General features: G+C 38.5%; 1 protein-coding gene across 4 annotated transcripts in view; it reads right to left on the bottom strand.

Moving 5' to 3' along the window:
• kansl1l (KAT8 regulatory NSL complex subunit 1-like) overlaps positions 1-10,752 on the bottom strand; it is a 31,487-nt gene extending 20,735 nt beyond the window's left edge. For all 4 annotated transcript variants that reach the window (XM_052141793.1, XM_052141794.1, XM_052141796.1 and 1 more), the window contains exons 1-2: positions 10,598-10,752; positions 9,126-10,239 (exon numbers count right to left, since the gene is read on the bottom strand). In XM_052141793.1, coding sequence (XP_051997753.1) covers positions 9,126-10,111 — 986 coding nt within the window. In that variant the 5' untranslated portion in view covers positions 10,112-10,239; positions 10,598-10,752. The remainder of the gene's footprint in view (positions 1-9,125; positions 10,240-10,597) is intronic.
• Between the last annotated feature and the right edge of the window lie 4,666 nt (positions 10,753-15,418).

Below are 15,418 nucleotides of genomic sequence, written 5' to 3'. Positions count from 1 at the left end.
TATTCTATACATTTGTAGACTTTTCCTCAAGGTGTCTTGTACCAAAATAAGACCGGAATTTAGTTTAATAATTTTTCTACCCCGGCTGTTACGTTTAAGGGGCTCCCACATCCGCATATCCAAATACACTGAGCTCTATGGAGTGAAGAGTCAGCATTGCAGCTGACCTTTACACTGACCTTTCAAAGAGGCAGCTAATGACTACCGAGCAATTTGCATTTAAGCAAAGTCTGTCTTTGCAATAACAGATGCAAAGTGACTTTCACACACATTTTTGCCACACATGTCTTTTAGAGTGCAAAGCAACAAGAAATATTTAAAAACTGCCAACATTTATGAAGAGATATTGAATGTCTTATTATTTTTATAAATAAATATTTACCTTATTGTCTCCAACCATCCAGAGGCCTCAGTCCTAATTTAAATTCACCAAGAACTTTCTAAAACCTTAATTTAAAGTCTTCTAATTACGTTCTGAAATTATTGTATCATTACCAGGACTTTTTTCTCTTCTCCAAATACATTTCCAATGTTTACTGTGCATACCTCCTGCTTTCTTGCATGGCAAACTCATAAAATCGTACCTCCGTTGCACTATCTGCAACACTTGACATGTGGAGGGATCTTAGGGCGCTTAGGGAGCTTACACACTAGGGAAATCTCTGCCTGAGCATTTGACACATGGGACTGCAAAAGGTCGGTTTAAAAGGCATGAAGGGAAGAGGTGGGCATGGATGGATATACTATATGGATGACTATATTTTTAGCCTGACAGAGAAAGATAATAGAAGACAGGGAATGAATACACTGCTTGTTTGAGCTTGTCCGCCATGTTTTATTTATTTCACTGGGCAACTAGTCCCACCTCTCCGAGATTCCCATTTGTCAATGGATGCCTACACCACAGTGTGATGCAGCAAAAGTTGAAATGTTCTCAACTTTTGGTCACATGACAGAGCTATCAGAAACCCTTGCGTTTTCCGTCTTTGTCTTTACAACGCACCATCCCCTTTAAAACAATACATTTGCAGCATTCTCTGATGGAGCATTAATTCTAGTGTGTAGGTGTCCTTACACACTATGGACAGCTCCGATGGAGTGTTTGACACATGGGACTGCGAGAGGTCTGTTTAAAAGGCATGTACCACAGATGGAAGAAGTAGTTACGGATAGAGATGGCTATTTAAAATATATATCTTTGACAATGTATCAGTAAACACTGAAAATCTTATCCAATCTCTCTCTCCACAATTACTATCTTTTTAGCCTGACAGAGAAAGATAATAGAGGACAGTGAATGACTACACCACTTGTTAGAGTTTGTCCATCATGTTTTTTCTATTTCACTGTGAAATTAGTCCCACCTCTCTGAGATTCCCATTGGTCAACGGATGCTTACATCTTCACAACACCTGAAATCTTCTAAAATTTTGGTCGCATGACAGAGCTTCACTATTGTAAACCCTTACTTTTGCCTTCACCATCCTTACGACGCACCATCCCCTTTGAAATCAATGCATTCGCAGCATTCTCTGACACAGCGTTAACTCTAGTGTGTAGGCACCTTAAAGCCATGCTCTCACTACACGATTTTTGGCCAGATTTTGCTGTCTTAGACCGATTTCCTATGTCAGCCACAAAACGCCGGATCTCCGCCAAATTGGTGCTTGCTACGATCGAGGATACAACTTTAGTATGAGCAGTTCATTGACGTGATCTGAGCCAGACTTGAGCAGTTACAGATGCAGGGACATTATCATGCCATGCTTGATATTATCTCCACATGATCTTGTAGTGTGAGAGATGCAGGGACAAGTGCGAACTGCTCCAGCCAATCACATTTTATCACATTATGCATCTTTATGTGCAAGAATGGAAAGCCACAATTTCATCATAATTATGTTTATTGTAATAAATAAGACTTTTTAACAAATAAATATATGGTCTTTACACTCTACTTGACATCTATGTGCTGTTTTATTTACCTCCAGTCACAGATAGCCTGTCCACATCTTTCCAAACATTTTTGCTGCCATATTTTCTATTTTTGTCTCTTTTTTTTCTCCCCTTTTTCTCCCCAATTTGGAATGCCCAATTCCCAATGCACTCTCAGTCCTCGTGGTGGCGATTTTTTCTCTTATTTTGTTTTTCTGACAAAAAAAAAAGTGCACATACAACTTTTGGACAGCAAGCTAATCTTGACAATTCATTCCTGTATAATTCTCTTGATCGCTAATTTCTTGTGTGAATTTATGTGAGAAGACGTTGTTTTGCTGTTGTTTGGGGTTGCCTATTGGCCAAAGATCTTGTAGTTTGTGCACCTGTTGAATTCTGTTGTGTTGTATGAGCACTGCTAAGACAAGAAAACGACAGATAACAACAAACCTTGCAGTACTGTGATTCAGGAATTCTGACTGTTGGGTAGTGAGAGCCCGGCTGAAGTGGGGCCTGACGCTAGCGTTGAGCAGTGCGTTGATGCTCCGATGCGAATCAGGTCAAGCCCCTTTTGGAATAAACAGGCTGTTTTTGCTTCTGTACTTTAAAGACTTCTATATTTAGAGTAAATTATGTCTGTTATGATCAGACAGAGGATATTCCTTTTTTTATAGCTAATTTCAAAACAACAGAGGCATCAGAAGAGGATTTGAACTCTGCATTTCCATTCAGCATTTTCAAAATGTCCATAAAAATAGTTGGATGGAAATGTTATAGTGTGTTAAACGCTTGATATGCGAATAAACAAAAAAATATTTTTTTGAGATTTTCGAGAGTTTCACATTAAAGTGATGGAAACGGCTTATTCGCACGAACGATAACGTGTCTTGACCATTTGTAAAGTGCGATGGCAATGCGCCCATCAGATGGTATAGGTGTGCGAGAGCTTGACGTGAAATGTACAACCATGGCACGCAATTCTTCAAACGTAGCCCTGGTTAGTCGAAAGTACTTCACCCAAAGATTGTCATTTTACAGCAGGTCCTCAAAATCCACCAGAACTGTTTTGAGCACGGGCGCTCCCTGGTACATGGAGGCTGTCGGCGAATGGGAATAGCCATTTGACCCCTTATTTATGAGCTATTGCACTTCTTCTATGATGTCCCCTGGCAGCATTTAATAGCATAGTGTACAATTGCTTCATAACAGCAAATACAACTCTCCCTGAAGCAAAGAGGTTGTTCAGCTGCTCCTTGGCAAAAAGGCGGGCTCCATCAAGATAATGCGCATTTACAGTTCATGCAATGTTTTGTATTTTATTTAGTCAGATTTTCAGAAATGTGCATTAAAAATGTTAAATATTTTGATGGAAACTGTCTTCCTTTAAGATATTCACATTCACAGACTCTTGCCCCTATGCTGGTTAAAAGGAAAATCCCAGGAATATTTCCAGTGCAGTGGAGCAGCAGTGAACTCAGTCACACACAATGAAAAGCATGAGATCTCCTGCTGGGGCAACATCCCTCCTGATCATTTTATAAACAAACACTTTACCTTTCTATTCAGCCTACTTACCCCCCCCACCCCTCTCCCCCTCCACACATTCACAGGGCATAGTCCAGCCTAAACAAAACAAATGGAATTCACAGAACAGATAAGGAACCATATATTATCATACCTAAATACACAGATTGCCTTTTTACTTCTTTTGGTCTTTGTATAGCTAACACCTCAGTGGTGTACAGACATGGGGCCCTATATTAAGAGCAATAGTGCTAAGTGCAGCGCTATGCCATAAGTCATAAGCCCAAAGTCAGTAGGCATCTTCATGAAGTTTTATTATTTTCATGCAAGCATGCGCTAAGTCTAGGCAGAACTGGGTTTGGTGACATCGCATGAGCAATGCTCTAATGGGCTGGGTCAAGTACAATTTAATTTGGAGGTCCTTCTACAGTTATTGCAGGATCTGCATCTTATTATATAGACTATTCCCTCAAGCACCAGTGAAATAAACTAAGACAATGTAATGGTAGCCATCTGGTAGGTAGCTCTGCATTGAGTAAACCTCACTCTCCTGGCATCAAGGACTCTCCAAACTGCAAATGCAGGAACTGATTTTGGACCTTGCATTGAAAACAGACGTGGTATTGAATCGTCTTTGCGAAATGACCTATTTCGCATAAAAATAGAAAATAGCTTTTTTCCACTTAATTACCACACAACCCACAGTTTGCAGGCATACACCCACAGTTAGGGCAAACACGCCCACAAATAGAGCCCCTGATATTTTACGTTGTCAAATACCTTTCTATCTTTTAAGCAAATATCTTTTTGCCTTTGTTTTACTTGTAAAACTAAGCAGACATTTGAAGCTCAAACCACTTCAAACTGGGAGTATCTGTGAAACAAGAGTACTGACATCTGATTAGCTGCACTTGTTTGCCTGAGAGCCGTCTCTCAGTTCATGCAAATTGTCCTTAAGCAATTCCGCAGCTGAAGCTCAATCAAATATCTCATTTAAAATCTTGTAGCCACTGTCTGTCCATAGATGTATGAATTTCTTTCATCCATGGAACACAAAGGAAGCTTTTAGCTGTTAGGCCTGTCTCCAATTGCTTTTATTGTATAGAAAAAAGATCCAAAGAAAATTAATGGTGTTTTGGGTCAACTAACCATTTAAGATGGGCAAACAAGTCCCAAACACTTCCCAAGCTACTCCTCCAGCCCAGCCCTTAAAATCAATAAAGGGCCAGTAGCAGCTTTACAAAAAACAATACTCCATACATTTTTACAGCACTTATAATGGGGCAGTAAAGCTGGCCTTATGTTGCAATCTCACAGCGTAAGTGCAGAGTGGGCGAGCAAATCATTGAGAAGGACATGAGAGATCTGATCTACTCTAAAAGATCTCTATTTATTTCATATTCCCAGGGAAAAGATAGTGCCAGCTACACGTGAACACACTGGATCAAAATCCACAACATTAGGAAGAAATATTGTGACAATTTCTCAACAGCTGCGTATGAAACAGAGTACCTCTGTGCAAATCTGTGAGAGCAAAGCTCAAACATATGGCACTGCCAGTCATCAACCTTAAATAATCACTAAGCTTTCTGATTAGCAAATTCAAACATATAACAAAGATTAATTACCCAGTGCTACAAAATACTTTGCTGCAAAACAAAATTAAGGATTTTGACTATTATTTAAAGAATTAATCATAGGCATAGCAGCTCCTTAAAAAGGGCTATTTCTGTCCCCTGCACTTTTACAAACTAAACCCATACCGAGTCCAAATGGTGGTTTGTGTTTGGTGGTGAGTTTCATGAGCCGAAACAACTCTTACGTAATAGGCTATCAGTCAGACAGTCTAATCATCGTGGCTCCGTTCATTTCTACAAAGTTGCTTTCAGCAATGCTCATTTATCCATGTTTATTATCGGCATTAATGTTGATCTAATCTAATAATCTAGAGATGAGGAACACATATACGAGAGTTATTTATCGGCATATCATTCTTGATTGGCAGCATTACGTGAAATGCACTGCAGAAAAAACAAAGGACAATCCTTTTAGGCACACATTATAAGTGGAGTTTATGTCAGTGCATGAGTTTTCATAAAGTATGTTTGTGAGGTAACAGTTTGATCAGTTGTTTTTGCCAATTTAAGCAGATTATTACATCTGTGTTAAATATGTAAAGCTTTTTTTAATATCAGCTCCTGTTTTTTACCTATATGTTGGTGTGCAGTCGACAAACTGTAGGAAAAATGATAGACCTGCTGTGTTCTTAGAATACTTATACATTTTACTGAAGTGAATAGATATGTAGACAAGCTTTTGTATACATGAAAGTGTACGGATATTATTGAAACTGGTTTTTGGTTAGAAAATAATAAATGAGGATGATTATCTTCAGATGCAACAGAGTGAGATCATAATTAATAGGTAAAATGTGTCATTTCTGCACCACTTCCATTACCAAACAGAATTGTAAAAATAATGTTTTTTTTTTCAAACAGGTTTCCTGAACGCTACCCCGTCTGCCGTTGGTCTACACATAAATAGTCCAAGCCAAAACTGTTGCTTTGTGGGGCTGTTTTGGATGCTCAAACAAACAGGGCAATGTTTTTATAATGTCACAGAGCCACAGAGATTACAGTTTTGTGGGGATTTAACCTGTAAATGGCTTCAAGTTGTCTCTGCATAAAATAGCGCTGTAAAGGGAACAAGGGAAAGGAGGAGGCGAGAACCGGCTTGATAATACAAATAATATTTTAATGTGAAACTGAAACCAAAAGACATAAACACACTCACAGGATGGACAGCTGCCTGTAAACATTCTCCCTCTGTCCGCAGTTGGCCTTTATCCCTCTCGGAGGCTTGATTAGCCTGATAAGGGACCAGGTGTGTAAAATCACGACCCGGCCCCACCCTCCGCCCTGACACATTCCTCCCTCGTTCTCTCAGGCCGGGGAGTCCCCGGCATGACGTACACCCCCCCTCCCCTCTTTCCCTGGGGGAGGGAGTGCCTTATGCCTGAATCTGGGAGGGGACAGGGGGAGGGAAACAATAATAAAAAATAGGGGGTACTCCCTGAAACAGTTCAGTAAACCCCAACAAAAAACACTGTAAAATTTAAAAGAGAGGGAAAAGGCCAACACGGAGTGGTAGTGGGAGAGAGAGAGACGAAAGAGAGAAAGAAAAAAAACACTTACTCGCCAATTCTCTGATACACCATAGCTTGGTCCTCGGCCACTCCTCCACCCTCTGGTGGACGACAGCCGCACCTCCCCGGGTGGATCGGAGGCAGTCCTCCAGCCCCTGGCGGACGGAATGCCCCGCCACATTCTCGGGGAACAGAAGGGGTCTCCCCAGCCCCTGGCAGCGGTTCTCCCACTCCAGGCGGTCTCAGACCCCGCCGCATTTCAGCGGCTGGTAGGGGTCTCCACCGCCCCTGGCAGCGGCCCTGAACGCTCCAGGCGGTCAGCTAGGAGACCCTTCTCCCCTCGCGGTCAGCGACCAGTTCCTCCGCTTCCAGGCGGCCGAGCTACTCCGTCCACCAGAAGACGGCCACGGCTGCTCCGTTGGGGTGGATGGTAGCAGTGAGAAATCCACTAAGACGTATCCCTCTTCCTTCCTGGGTTTCCGCACCAGTGTAAAGGGAACAAGGCAAATAGGGAGGCGAGAACCAGCTTGACAATATAAATAATATATTAATGTAAAACTGAAACCAAAAGACACAAACACACACATAGGACGGACAGCTGCCCATAAACATTCTCTCTCTCTGTCGCGCCACCGTCCGCAGTCGGCCTTTATCCCTCTCGAAGGCTTGATTAGCCTGATAAGGGACTGGGTGTGTAAAATCAAGACCCGGCCCTGCCCTCCACCCTGTCACAACTGCTTCTTCAACTTTGGACAGTTTTCTTTTTGTTATATGAGGGTCACATTAAAAGTGACTTACCATGCCTTCATTCTTTATGTTTGGTACTTTTTATATGCCTTCTATGTATCGATTTTACTGTTTTAACCTTATCCTAGACCCCGACTTTAACATTTTAACTATAAAAATACTTTATAAGAATCAAAATTATTACATTTAATAATTTAAATAATCTAAACAAAGAGTGATATAAACATAAACCGGTTTTAAAATAATGAAAAATTATTTTAACATTTTCCACATTTGTGACATCATTTCCACCTTCTCCCTGAAAGAAAAGAATTAAATAAGTGTCATGAGATATCTTATTTGTTTCTGGTACAGCACTAGACTTTGTAAACAGCAAACAAAAATGTATCCTTGGGCCGCGGCCTCTGCCTGTCAATAATTTTGACCGTTCTCATAGTATTGTAGTTTCCGCAAATTACTGAGGCATAATGTCATTTTGTTCATTACAGTTGTCAGGTCAGGGCACATATTTGCTGCTGTTGTTTTTGAAAACCGCTCCTGCTCGATCCCAAGTGTAACTGTCTGCATCCAACAAGACTACAAGGAACTCCCACGACACGCCCACTCCAAGGAACGCCCCCATGGATCAGAATGAGATTCTATTAACTAAAAGAATGTTTAAAATCCTATGCAATCGTGGTATTCATGTTGTCTTTACTGTGTAAATATAGCAAAAATAACTTTTAAATTATATGTCACATATTATATTACAAAACGAAGTTATAGATGATGAAATTAAACATTTCTCTGGTCTGTTTTTTCCAGTTAATTCAAAAGCTTACCGGTTAACCTATTAGCTTAGCACACCGCTATATTCTTCTCTTCTTCATTTTAATCAAATTTCTCCTCTGTCGTCACCTAATGACAAGTAAGTATGATTGTATTCAGTAGAAATTTTAAGTTGCGGTATGTTTATTAATTTTACACACTTCTCACTTTGTGGTAGGTGTTGGTGTAGGGTTGCTGCGGCACTCCTAATTGGCACAACTAACACAGTGTATAAATGTAACAACTGTTGCAAGACTTCAGCATTTCTCCGGTTATTTGAAGGAGGTGTAACTTTTAGTGGGCGTGACTTGTAGTGGGCGTGTCATGTAGTAGTCTTGCAGGACACAGACAGACACTTCTTCTCAATATCAGTCTCAACAGAGCTCATTTGGTATCTTTGTAGAGCAGGGTTTTGGAAAGAGGAGGCATGGCTAATCCAACGGCTCAGTTTGTGGAAATTCTAGAATGGTTAAAATCACTTACAGTACCTTTAAAAATTGTATTTCCATCAGTGTCATATCCACCACTGAATACTGATCACAATACATAATTTGAGATGTGGTGGACTTTCAGGAAAAAAATACGAAAATCGCATAAATCACAATGCATATACAATGTTGAGAATTGTTAGTAGACAAATTGAATAAACAACTAAGAGTGTTTTAATGAGACTTTACTTCATAAAAGTTTACAGTGCTTAAAGTCCCCAAAGTTGAAGAAACACCTATAGGGCCTAACTGTAAGAAATGGGATTTGAGACAGTAGGCCTATTTGTTCATTAAAAATTACATAAATATCTTCTATGTGCTGGACCTCTATCTCTGACAACACTTCAGGAAGCATTAATTTACACGTTGGTCTAATGCATAGTGTTAAATGCCTATTTTCTAGTGTCATAGCACTCCACTTGATTAGGAGGTCAAGCATACATTGTGTAGGCCGTTTAACCCCAGATCATCATACTCACTGTGATTCTGCTGAGGTCTTTTTGGTGTCTTCATGGTCCCACTCCTCATCTGAGCTGCTCACTGTGGCATCTGAGTCCAGAGACTCCAGCACCCCATGCAGAACTGCATGCCCACAGCATACAAAATTCTGCAGGTCTCTAGATTTCAGAGATTCCCTGTGTGCTTGAGGGAACTGGAGGCTCCTTCTGAGAGTCCCTTCATTATCCTGCACCTCCATGGCATTAAATGTTTCATTACCTGTAGGGCTACAAAGATCCCCTGGTGCCATGGGGGACCTGGGGAAACAGCTTACTTCAAGAAGATTCTTCCTTAAACCCTGCAGTTGGTGACTATAGTGGCGAGTGGAATGTTCGCCAAGAATTGTCAACACCCTCTGCTGTAAGCAACTGGCTCGATCCGCCAGGGCAATGTGCTGGGAGAGAAGCCACAAAGACTGGATTGTCAGTCCCTCCTCTAGCACCGCCATGCCAGCTCTTTGCATTTGTGATGAACCATCCCAAATCTCGTTTAAGGTATTGTTTTCCATGCTGGGGTCTGGTTCTTGTGATATCATTGTAGCATGTGCTTGAAGGAATCTGTTAGTATGAATAGCATACTCTCCATTGGTGTGTTGCTCTGAGAAAAGTGATTTGGAGGTATCTTGATAATCCTTTGTGGAATAACCATGCTGAAGAGGACTTGGGTTGTGACTGGCCTCTGCCACGTCTTTTTCGTCATCCACAAAAGTTATCTGTGGAGCACCTACTGGAGAGGTTGGGGAGTTTATATTCATGGAGAGCATTGTGAGCAGGGATTCTGGGCTTGATAGCAGGAAGGCTTCAGGCCCTGAGCCCTGAAATACAGGTGGCAGGATCATCTCTGTAGAGTGAGGTGAACCTTTAGAGTTCATGAGGTCTAGGGAGATTAAGGAAGGGAGGTTCAGCCAAATCTTTTGTGCTACAGAATTCTCCACATCCACATTGAGAGTGACACTGCTAAAGTCCATATTTTCACTCAAAACCGAGTATATAGCTGGATTTAATGGCCTCTAGTCTGATGTTTGGAGGAGCAATGGTGTCATTCCAGTCCAGTGTGCTGAGAATGATAGTTCTTTATACTCCAGGTTATACAGTACTGTGGATTGAGAAAACAGACTTATTAGAAGACTTCAGAATTATCCAGATGTGTATATTAGATATGGCATAGAGAGATAAATAAGTGGTAAATAATATAATAATAATATAAACATAAATAAATAAATGTAAACACAACCATAATATAAATAATATGGTTGTGAGAAAGTGAATGTTTTGTGAGAACCTTTAATTTATCTGTAACAAACAATCACAAAATCGTAATTGAGGACGATCTGTCTAGTTATAACAGAAAAAAAACGGTTTAACGGTTAGATTTCAGTTATTTTTTGATCTCGCGATTAGAGTGAAATTATGAAAACTAACGGCAGGATTGAAAACGTGTGTCGTAATCTCACCTTTAACAGCCGCTCGATTCAACCACAAAATCGCCGAAAAAGATGATTCTCTATAAATGATTTGAAATATAGTCCAAAGTTATACAGATATTAATCGATCCGTTTAATAAGCAGAAATCGACCGATCCCGTCTGGTTTTCCTTTTCTCCGCTGAAGAATAGAAGAACAGCCGACGCCGGAGAGAGAGAGAGAGAGAGAGAGAGAGAGAGAGAGAGAGAGAGAGAGAGAGAGAGAGAGAGAGAGAGAGAGAGAGAGAGATTCTACTGTCATTCTTGTTACTATTACTTGTTACTACTAGTTAATATTTCTTAATATTAATTTTAGTTAAAATTACTTTCATTTCACGCCTCTAAACTGCAAATAGGCTACGTAATATATTTACAAGTTTAGGCTCGTCCTAAAAAATAAACCTAGACATAGTAGCCTAATGCTAATGTTTAAATACTGTAAAAAAAAAAAAAATACCCAATTTGGATTGTCCTCACTGGTTAATAATTACATTGTATTTCTTATGTGTGACTTTGTGACTGTCTGATTGTATCTGATGGTAATTTATGTTTTATTGTACATCACATTGGTCAAGGGTAGTTGTTTTTAATAGTGCTCTATTAATGATAAATTGGTTGATTGATTGATTGATTGATTGATTGATTGATTGATTGATTGATTGATTATATATCTTGAGTTTCCAAAGTGGTGTGTGTGTGTGTGTGTGTGTGTGTGTGTGTGTGTGTGTGTGTGTGTGTGTGTGGCGTGTATTTATCACTTTGTGGGGACCAAATGTCCCCATAAGGATAGTAAAACCCGAAATTTTTGACCTTGTGGGGACATTTTGTCGGTCCCCATGAGGAAAACAGCTTATAAATCATACTAAATTATGTTTTTTGAAAATGTAAAAATGCAGAAAGTTTTCTGTGAGGGTTAGGTTTAGGGGTAGGGTTAGGTTTAGGGGATAGAATATAAAGTTTGTACAGTAGTCCTATAAAAACCATTATGTCTATGGAAAGTCCCCATAAAACATGGAAACACAACATGTGTGTGTGTGTGTGTGTGTGTGTGTGTGTGTGTGTGTGTGTGTGTGTGTGTGTGTGTGTGTGTGTGTGTGTGTGTGTGTGACAAACTGAACTATTGGATGAGTAAATCAACACTACACTAATTAAGGAAAAAAGTATAGAAATACATTTAGGAATTCTGTATTATACTATTTGTGTCATTAAAGGAAACGTTCACCAGAACATGAAAATTCTCTCATCTTTTACTCACCCTCATGCCATCCCAGACGTATATGGCTTTCTTTCATTGGCTGAACACAAACAAAGATTTTAAAAGAATATTTCAGCTCTGAAGCTCTTACAATGCAAGTTAATTGGTACCAAATCTTTGAAGCACCAAAAGCACATAAACTCACCAAAAAAGTAATCAATATGACTCCAGTAGTTAAATCCATGTCCTTTGAAGCAATATGATAAGTGTTGGTGAGATATATATATTCCGTGTAGCATATATTACCACAAAAATAAATTTCAACTAGCCCTCCTTTTCATAAAAAAAGGGTTCCAGTGGAAGTGAATGGGGCTATATACACAAGACATAAACAAAATTAACATAATTTAGTGTGATAAAATTAATTAATAACCTTTTCTGTGTTAAGCTGTATAGCCAACTTTGTTGCCATGACATATAATGCCAACAAACAACTGGAGAAATGATTATTTAAACAATTTTATTAATATGTGATTTTATAAAAAATTATAAGCTGCTTTTAAACCCTCCAAAAAAAATAGCCACTTTCATTGTAAGTACCTCACTGTTACCACCATTTTTGCTTTTTCTTTTTTAAAGAAAAGGAGGAATGAAAAAATGTGTTCTTTTTGACACTCAATGCACTTTCACCTACAGTGATTGAGATTATATCAAGCAGCTCACACTTGCCAAGAAAAGTTGACTTTTTACTGGCAGGGGAATTATCCTTTGCACATATTTCCAGTGCTTATACAGTATGTTGACAAAAAAGGAGAGATTGGAATGTGTGATTATCATATACTTTCTGTGAAATTTCTAAAGTAAATTAGAAAGATTTGTTGTCTGGTATTCCTAGTGAAGTACCACTCATATGTCCCTATCACTTATTGTTCCAGGTTGGCTAAAGAAGGATGGTTTTCCTTTGAGTTTTTAAGTAATAAGTATAAATTTGTTGTAAGATACATTGAGTCCACCAGATGGGACCGTGGCAAATTGTATGCAACAAGTGTTCAAGATTAACCCATTCTCTAAACACAGATATTTGACTGTGTATTCATGTGGCTTATAGTTTTCACATTTTAAAAGTGTTTATTTACATATACATATATTCATACATATTCCCTATGCCAATTTTTCATGTAATTACAATTATCGATGTTGAAGACCTTAGCCTATACAATATGTTTTATAGAATAAATAATTATGTTAAAACTAAATAATAGTGTAATGTTTTATATAACGTAAAACCGAAGGCAATGTCAGCATGGCAACATTGACAAAAGAAAAACTGGCAAGCATGTTAACAACAGATAATGTACTTCTAGTGCAAATGTTTAAAGAATAAATTAACACTATACACACACACACACACACACAAGAACATACAAAAATAACAGTAAGCATTTTACTGCAATATGTATAGTCATGTGAAAGAAATCATATTTGCCACATGGTGGAAATACAGTGAAAACTATTTGAAATGCAAACAAACATATACATGAAAACATGATGTAAATTTCCCACCTAAATGTATGTCAAAAGGTAGAAACTGGCCTACATGAGTTGCAAAAATCCCTGAACCCCTTGGACATATAGAGGAGAGATTGTGTGGTTTGCCAATATCAACACATTTAATTTCAAAACATAATTATTATTTCAAATTTCTGCAAATTATGTTCTCAGATTATTTGCTGTGGTTATAAACTAAAATTGAACTACAACATTTCAACCAATGCATTTATATTATGTGTTTTGAAAAAACAAAATAGCATTTTCAATTTTCTGTATTTGGGTACAGCAGATGATATTAAAAACTTTTAGAGGTTCTCATGTCCTGCATGCTACACACTAAAACAAATGTAAACAATAGTTTGTTTGTTTGTTTTTTTGCCAGTCCTTTAATAATTGTTATGCATTCCATTTCAATGCCATAATTGAGAAACTAGAACAACTGTACTAAAATAAATGCTTCACAGTGCTAGTGAAGACAAAAAGGTGATTAAAATTGTGAAAAACTTCTATTTGGCACCTAGAATACTAAAATACACATATAAATTTCCACCTAAAATCTTTATGTCATGTTACATGTCTACCCATTTACTGTGATTTTAAACAGTCAATTAATCCTAATGTACAGTTTGTGATAAATATGGACCGCTGCTCAAAAGTTATTTTGAAGCTTTTGCCAGACACCCAATATCCTATATTAGGCAAGTAGGAAAGATGTTTGTGCTTTTCAATCAGATGAAAATGTCAGGGTTTGCAGAAGTTTTTTTGCAATATCTATCATCCTAATTCGTAATGATGCCTGACCAACACCTAAAATTATAGTTGTTCCAAGAGAGTATAGTGCCACAACAGAGCCAGTTGCATTGTTACTCTGATCAAAACATTTATCAAAATAAAAAATAATGAGATCTTCTGTCATGAGCCACCCTGCGCAGAGAAAGAAGAGGACCATCTGTATAATGCCCATGATGGTCACTCTCATCTGCCTCTGGTGATGAAGGCTAGAGAAAGAGCTGGTGTTCTTCTCCATACTCTTCATGTGATTCCTCAGGTAGAGAACAGTTCCACTGCTTGATGCCAGCATAATGATAAGACAAAAGAAAAAATAGACACATCTGAGCCAAAAGTGTGCCATCAATAGGTAATCTTGAACATCTATGCTTCCTTTGGTGATATTCATTTGATCACTGGTTGAATTCAAGTTCACTCCAGAAATATTATCTTTCCATGGGTCCATAACTCCAAGAATGCATTCAAATAAAAAGAAGATTCTGTCAAAGAGCAATGCCAAGTACATAAAGGTTTTGATGTGCATCTTCACCCAGACCAAAAAAGGCAGCTGAGCAGGAACGATCTGAAAGTAGTAAAACATATTCAGTCCGAGGAAGGTGGTAAAACTGGTCCTCGTGGCATACAGTATTACTGCAGTTGCAGTAGTGGTAATCCATTTATACGGATAAAAATGGTCAAATGACACAAATAACAGGTTAAAAACATTAAGAGTGAGGTTGCACCCAATAAGTGATCCCAGTAAAACATTAAGGGGTGGTTTAAGGTTGTTTTCTGGTCTGTTCTCTGGAAAAAACATACAATAAACAAAAAATATGTTCATCAGAACAGTAGCACCAGAAACAGGCACATTCAGTATAGTAAATGCCAATGAGCTCATGTTAATAATGCAGGAATCCATTTTTCTATTTGCCACTAAGAACAAAGTTTCTTATAGATACAAAGTAGGCTCCACCCCCCCTCTTTAAATGCATTTTGAATGGGCATCTCATTAAGACCTTCAGGGACCATGTTTGTAAATGGTGATCTAAAGTCACAGTGAATAAGACGCGATTTAATTACCATGTTAGTATAATTATGAAAACTATGTGAAATTTACTGGATCATTTTCCATTTGTATTTAAAAGGGAAATAGGATAACTCGCACTACTGAGTACCAAATGACTCCTTTCATATTATATAAGCAAATAATGTCTTAAAGGCATCTATTTATGATTACCTATTTATCTATTACCTGAATTACCTTACTAAAACATTATAAATGTCAAAATTCAGAATGAA

Source organism: Xyrauchen texanus, chromosome 14, assembly GCF_025860055.1.
Source record: "Xyrauchen texanus isolate HMW12.3.18 chromosome 14, RBS_HiC_50CHRs, whole genome shotgun sequence".
Classification (NCBI taxonomy): domain Eukaryota; kingdom Metazoa; phylum Chordata; class Actinopteri; order Cypriniformes; family Catostomidae; genus Xyrauchen; species Xyrauchen texanus.
This window is presented reverse-complemented; position numbering and strand designations above follow the sequence as displayed.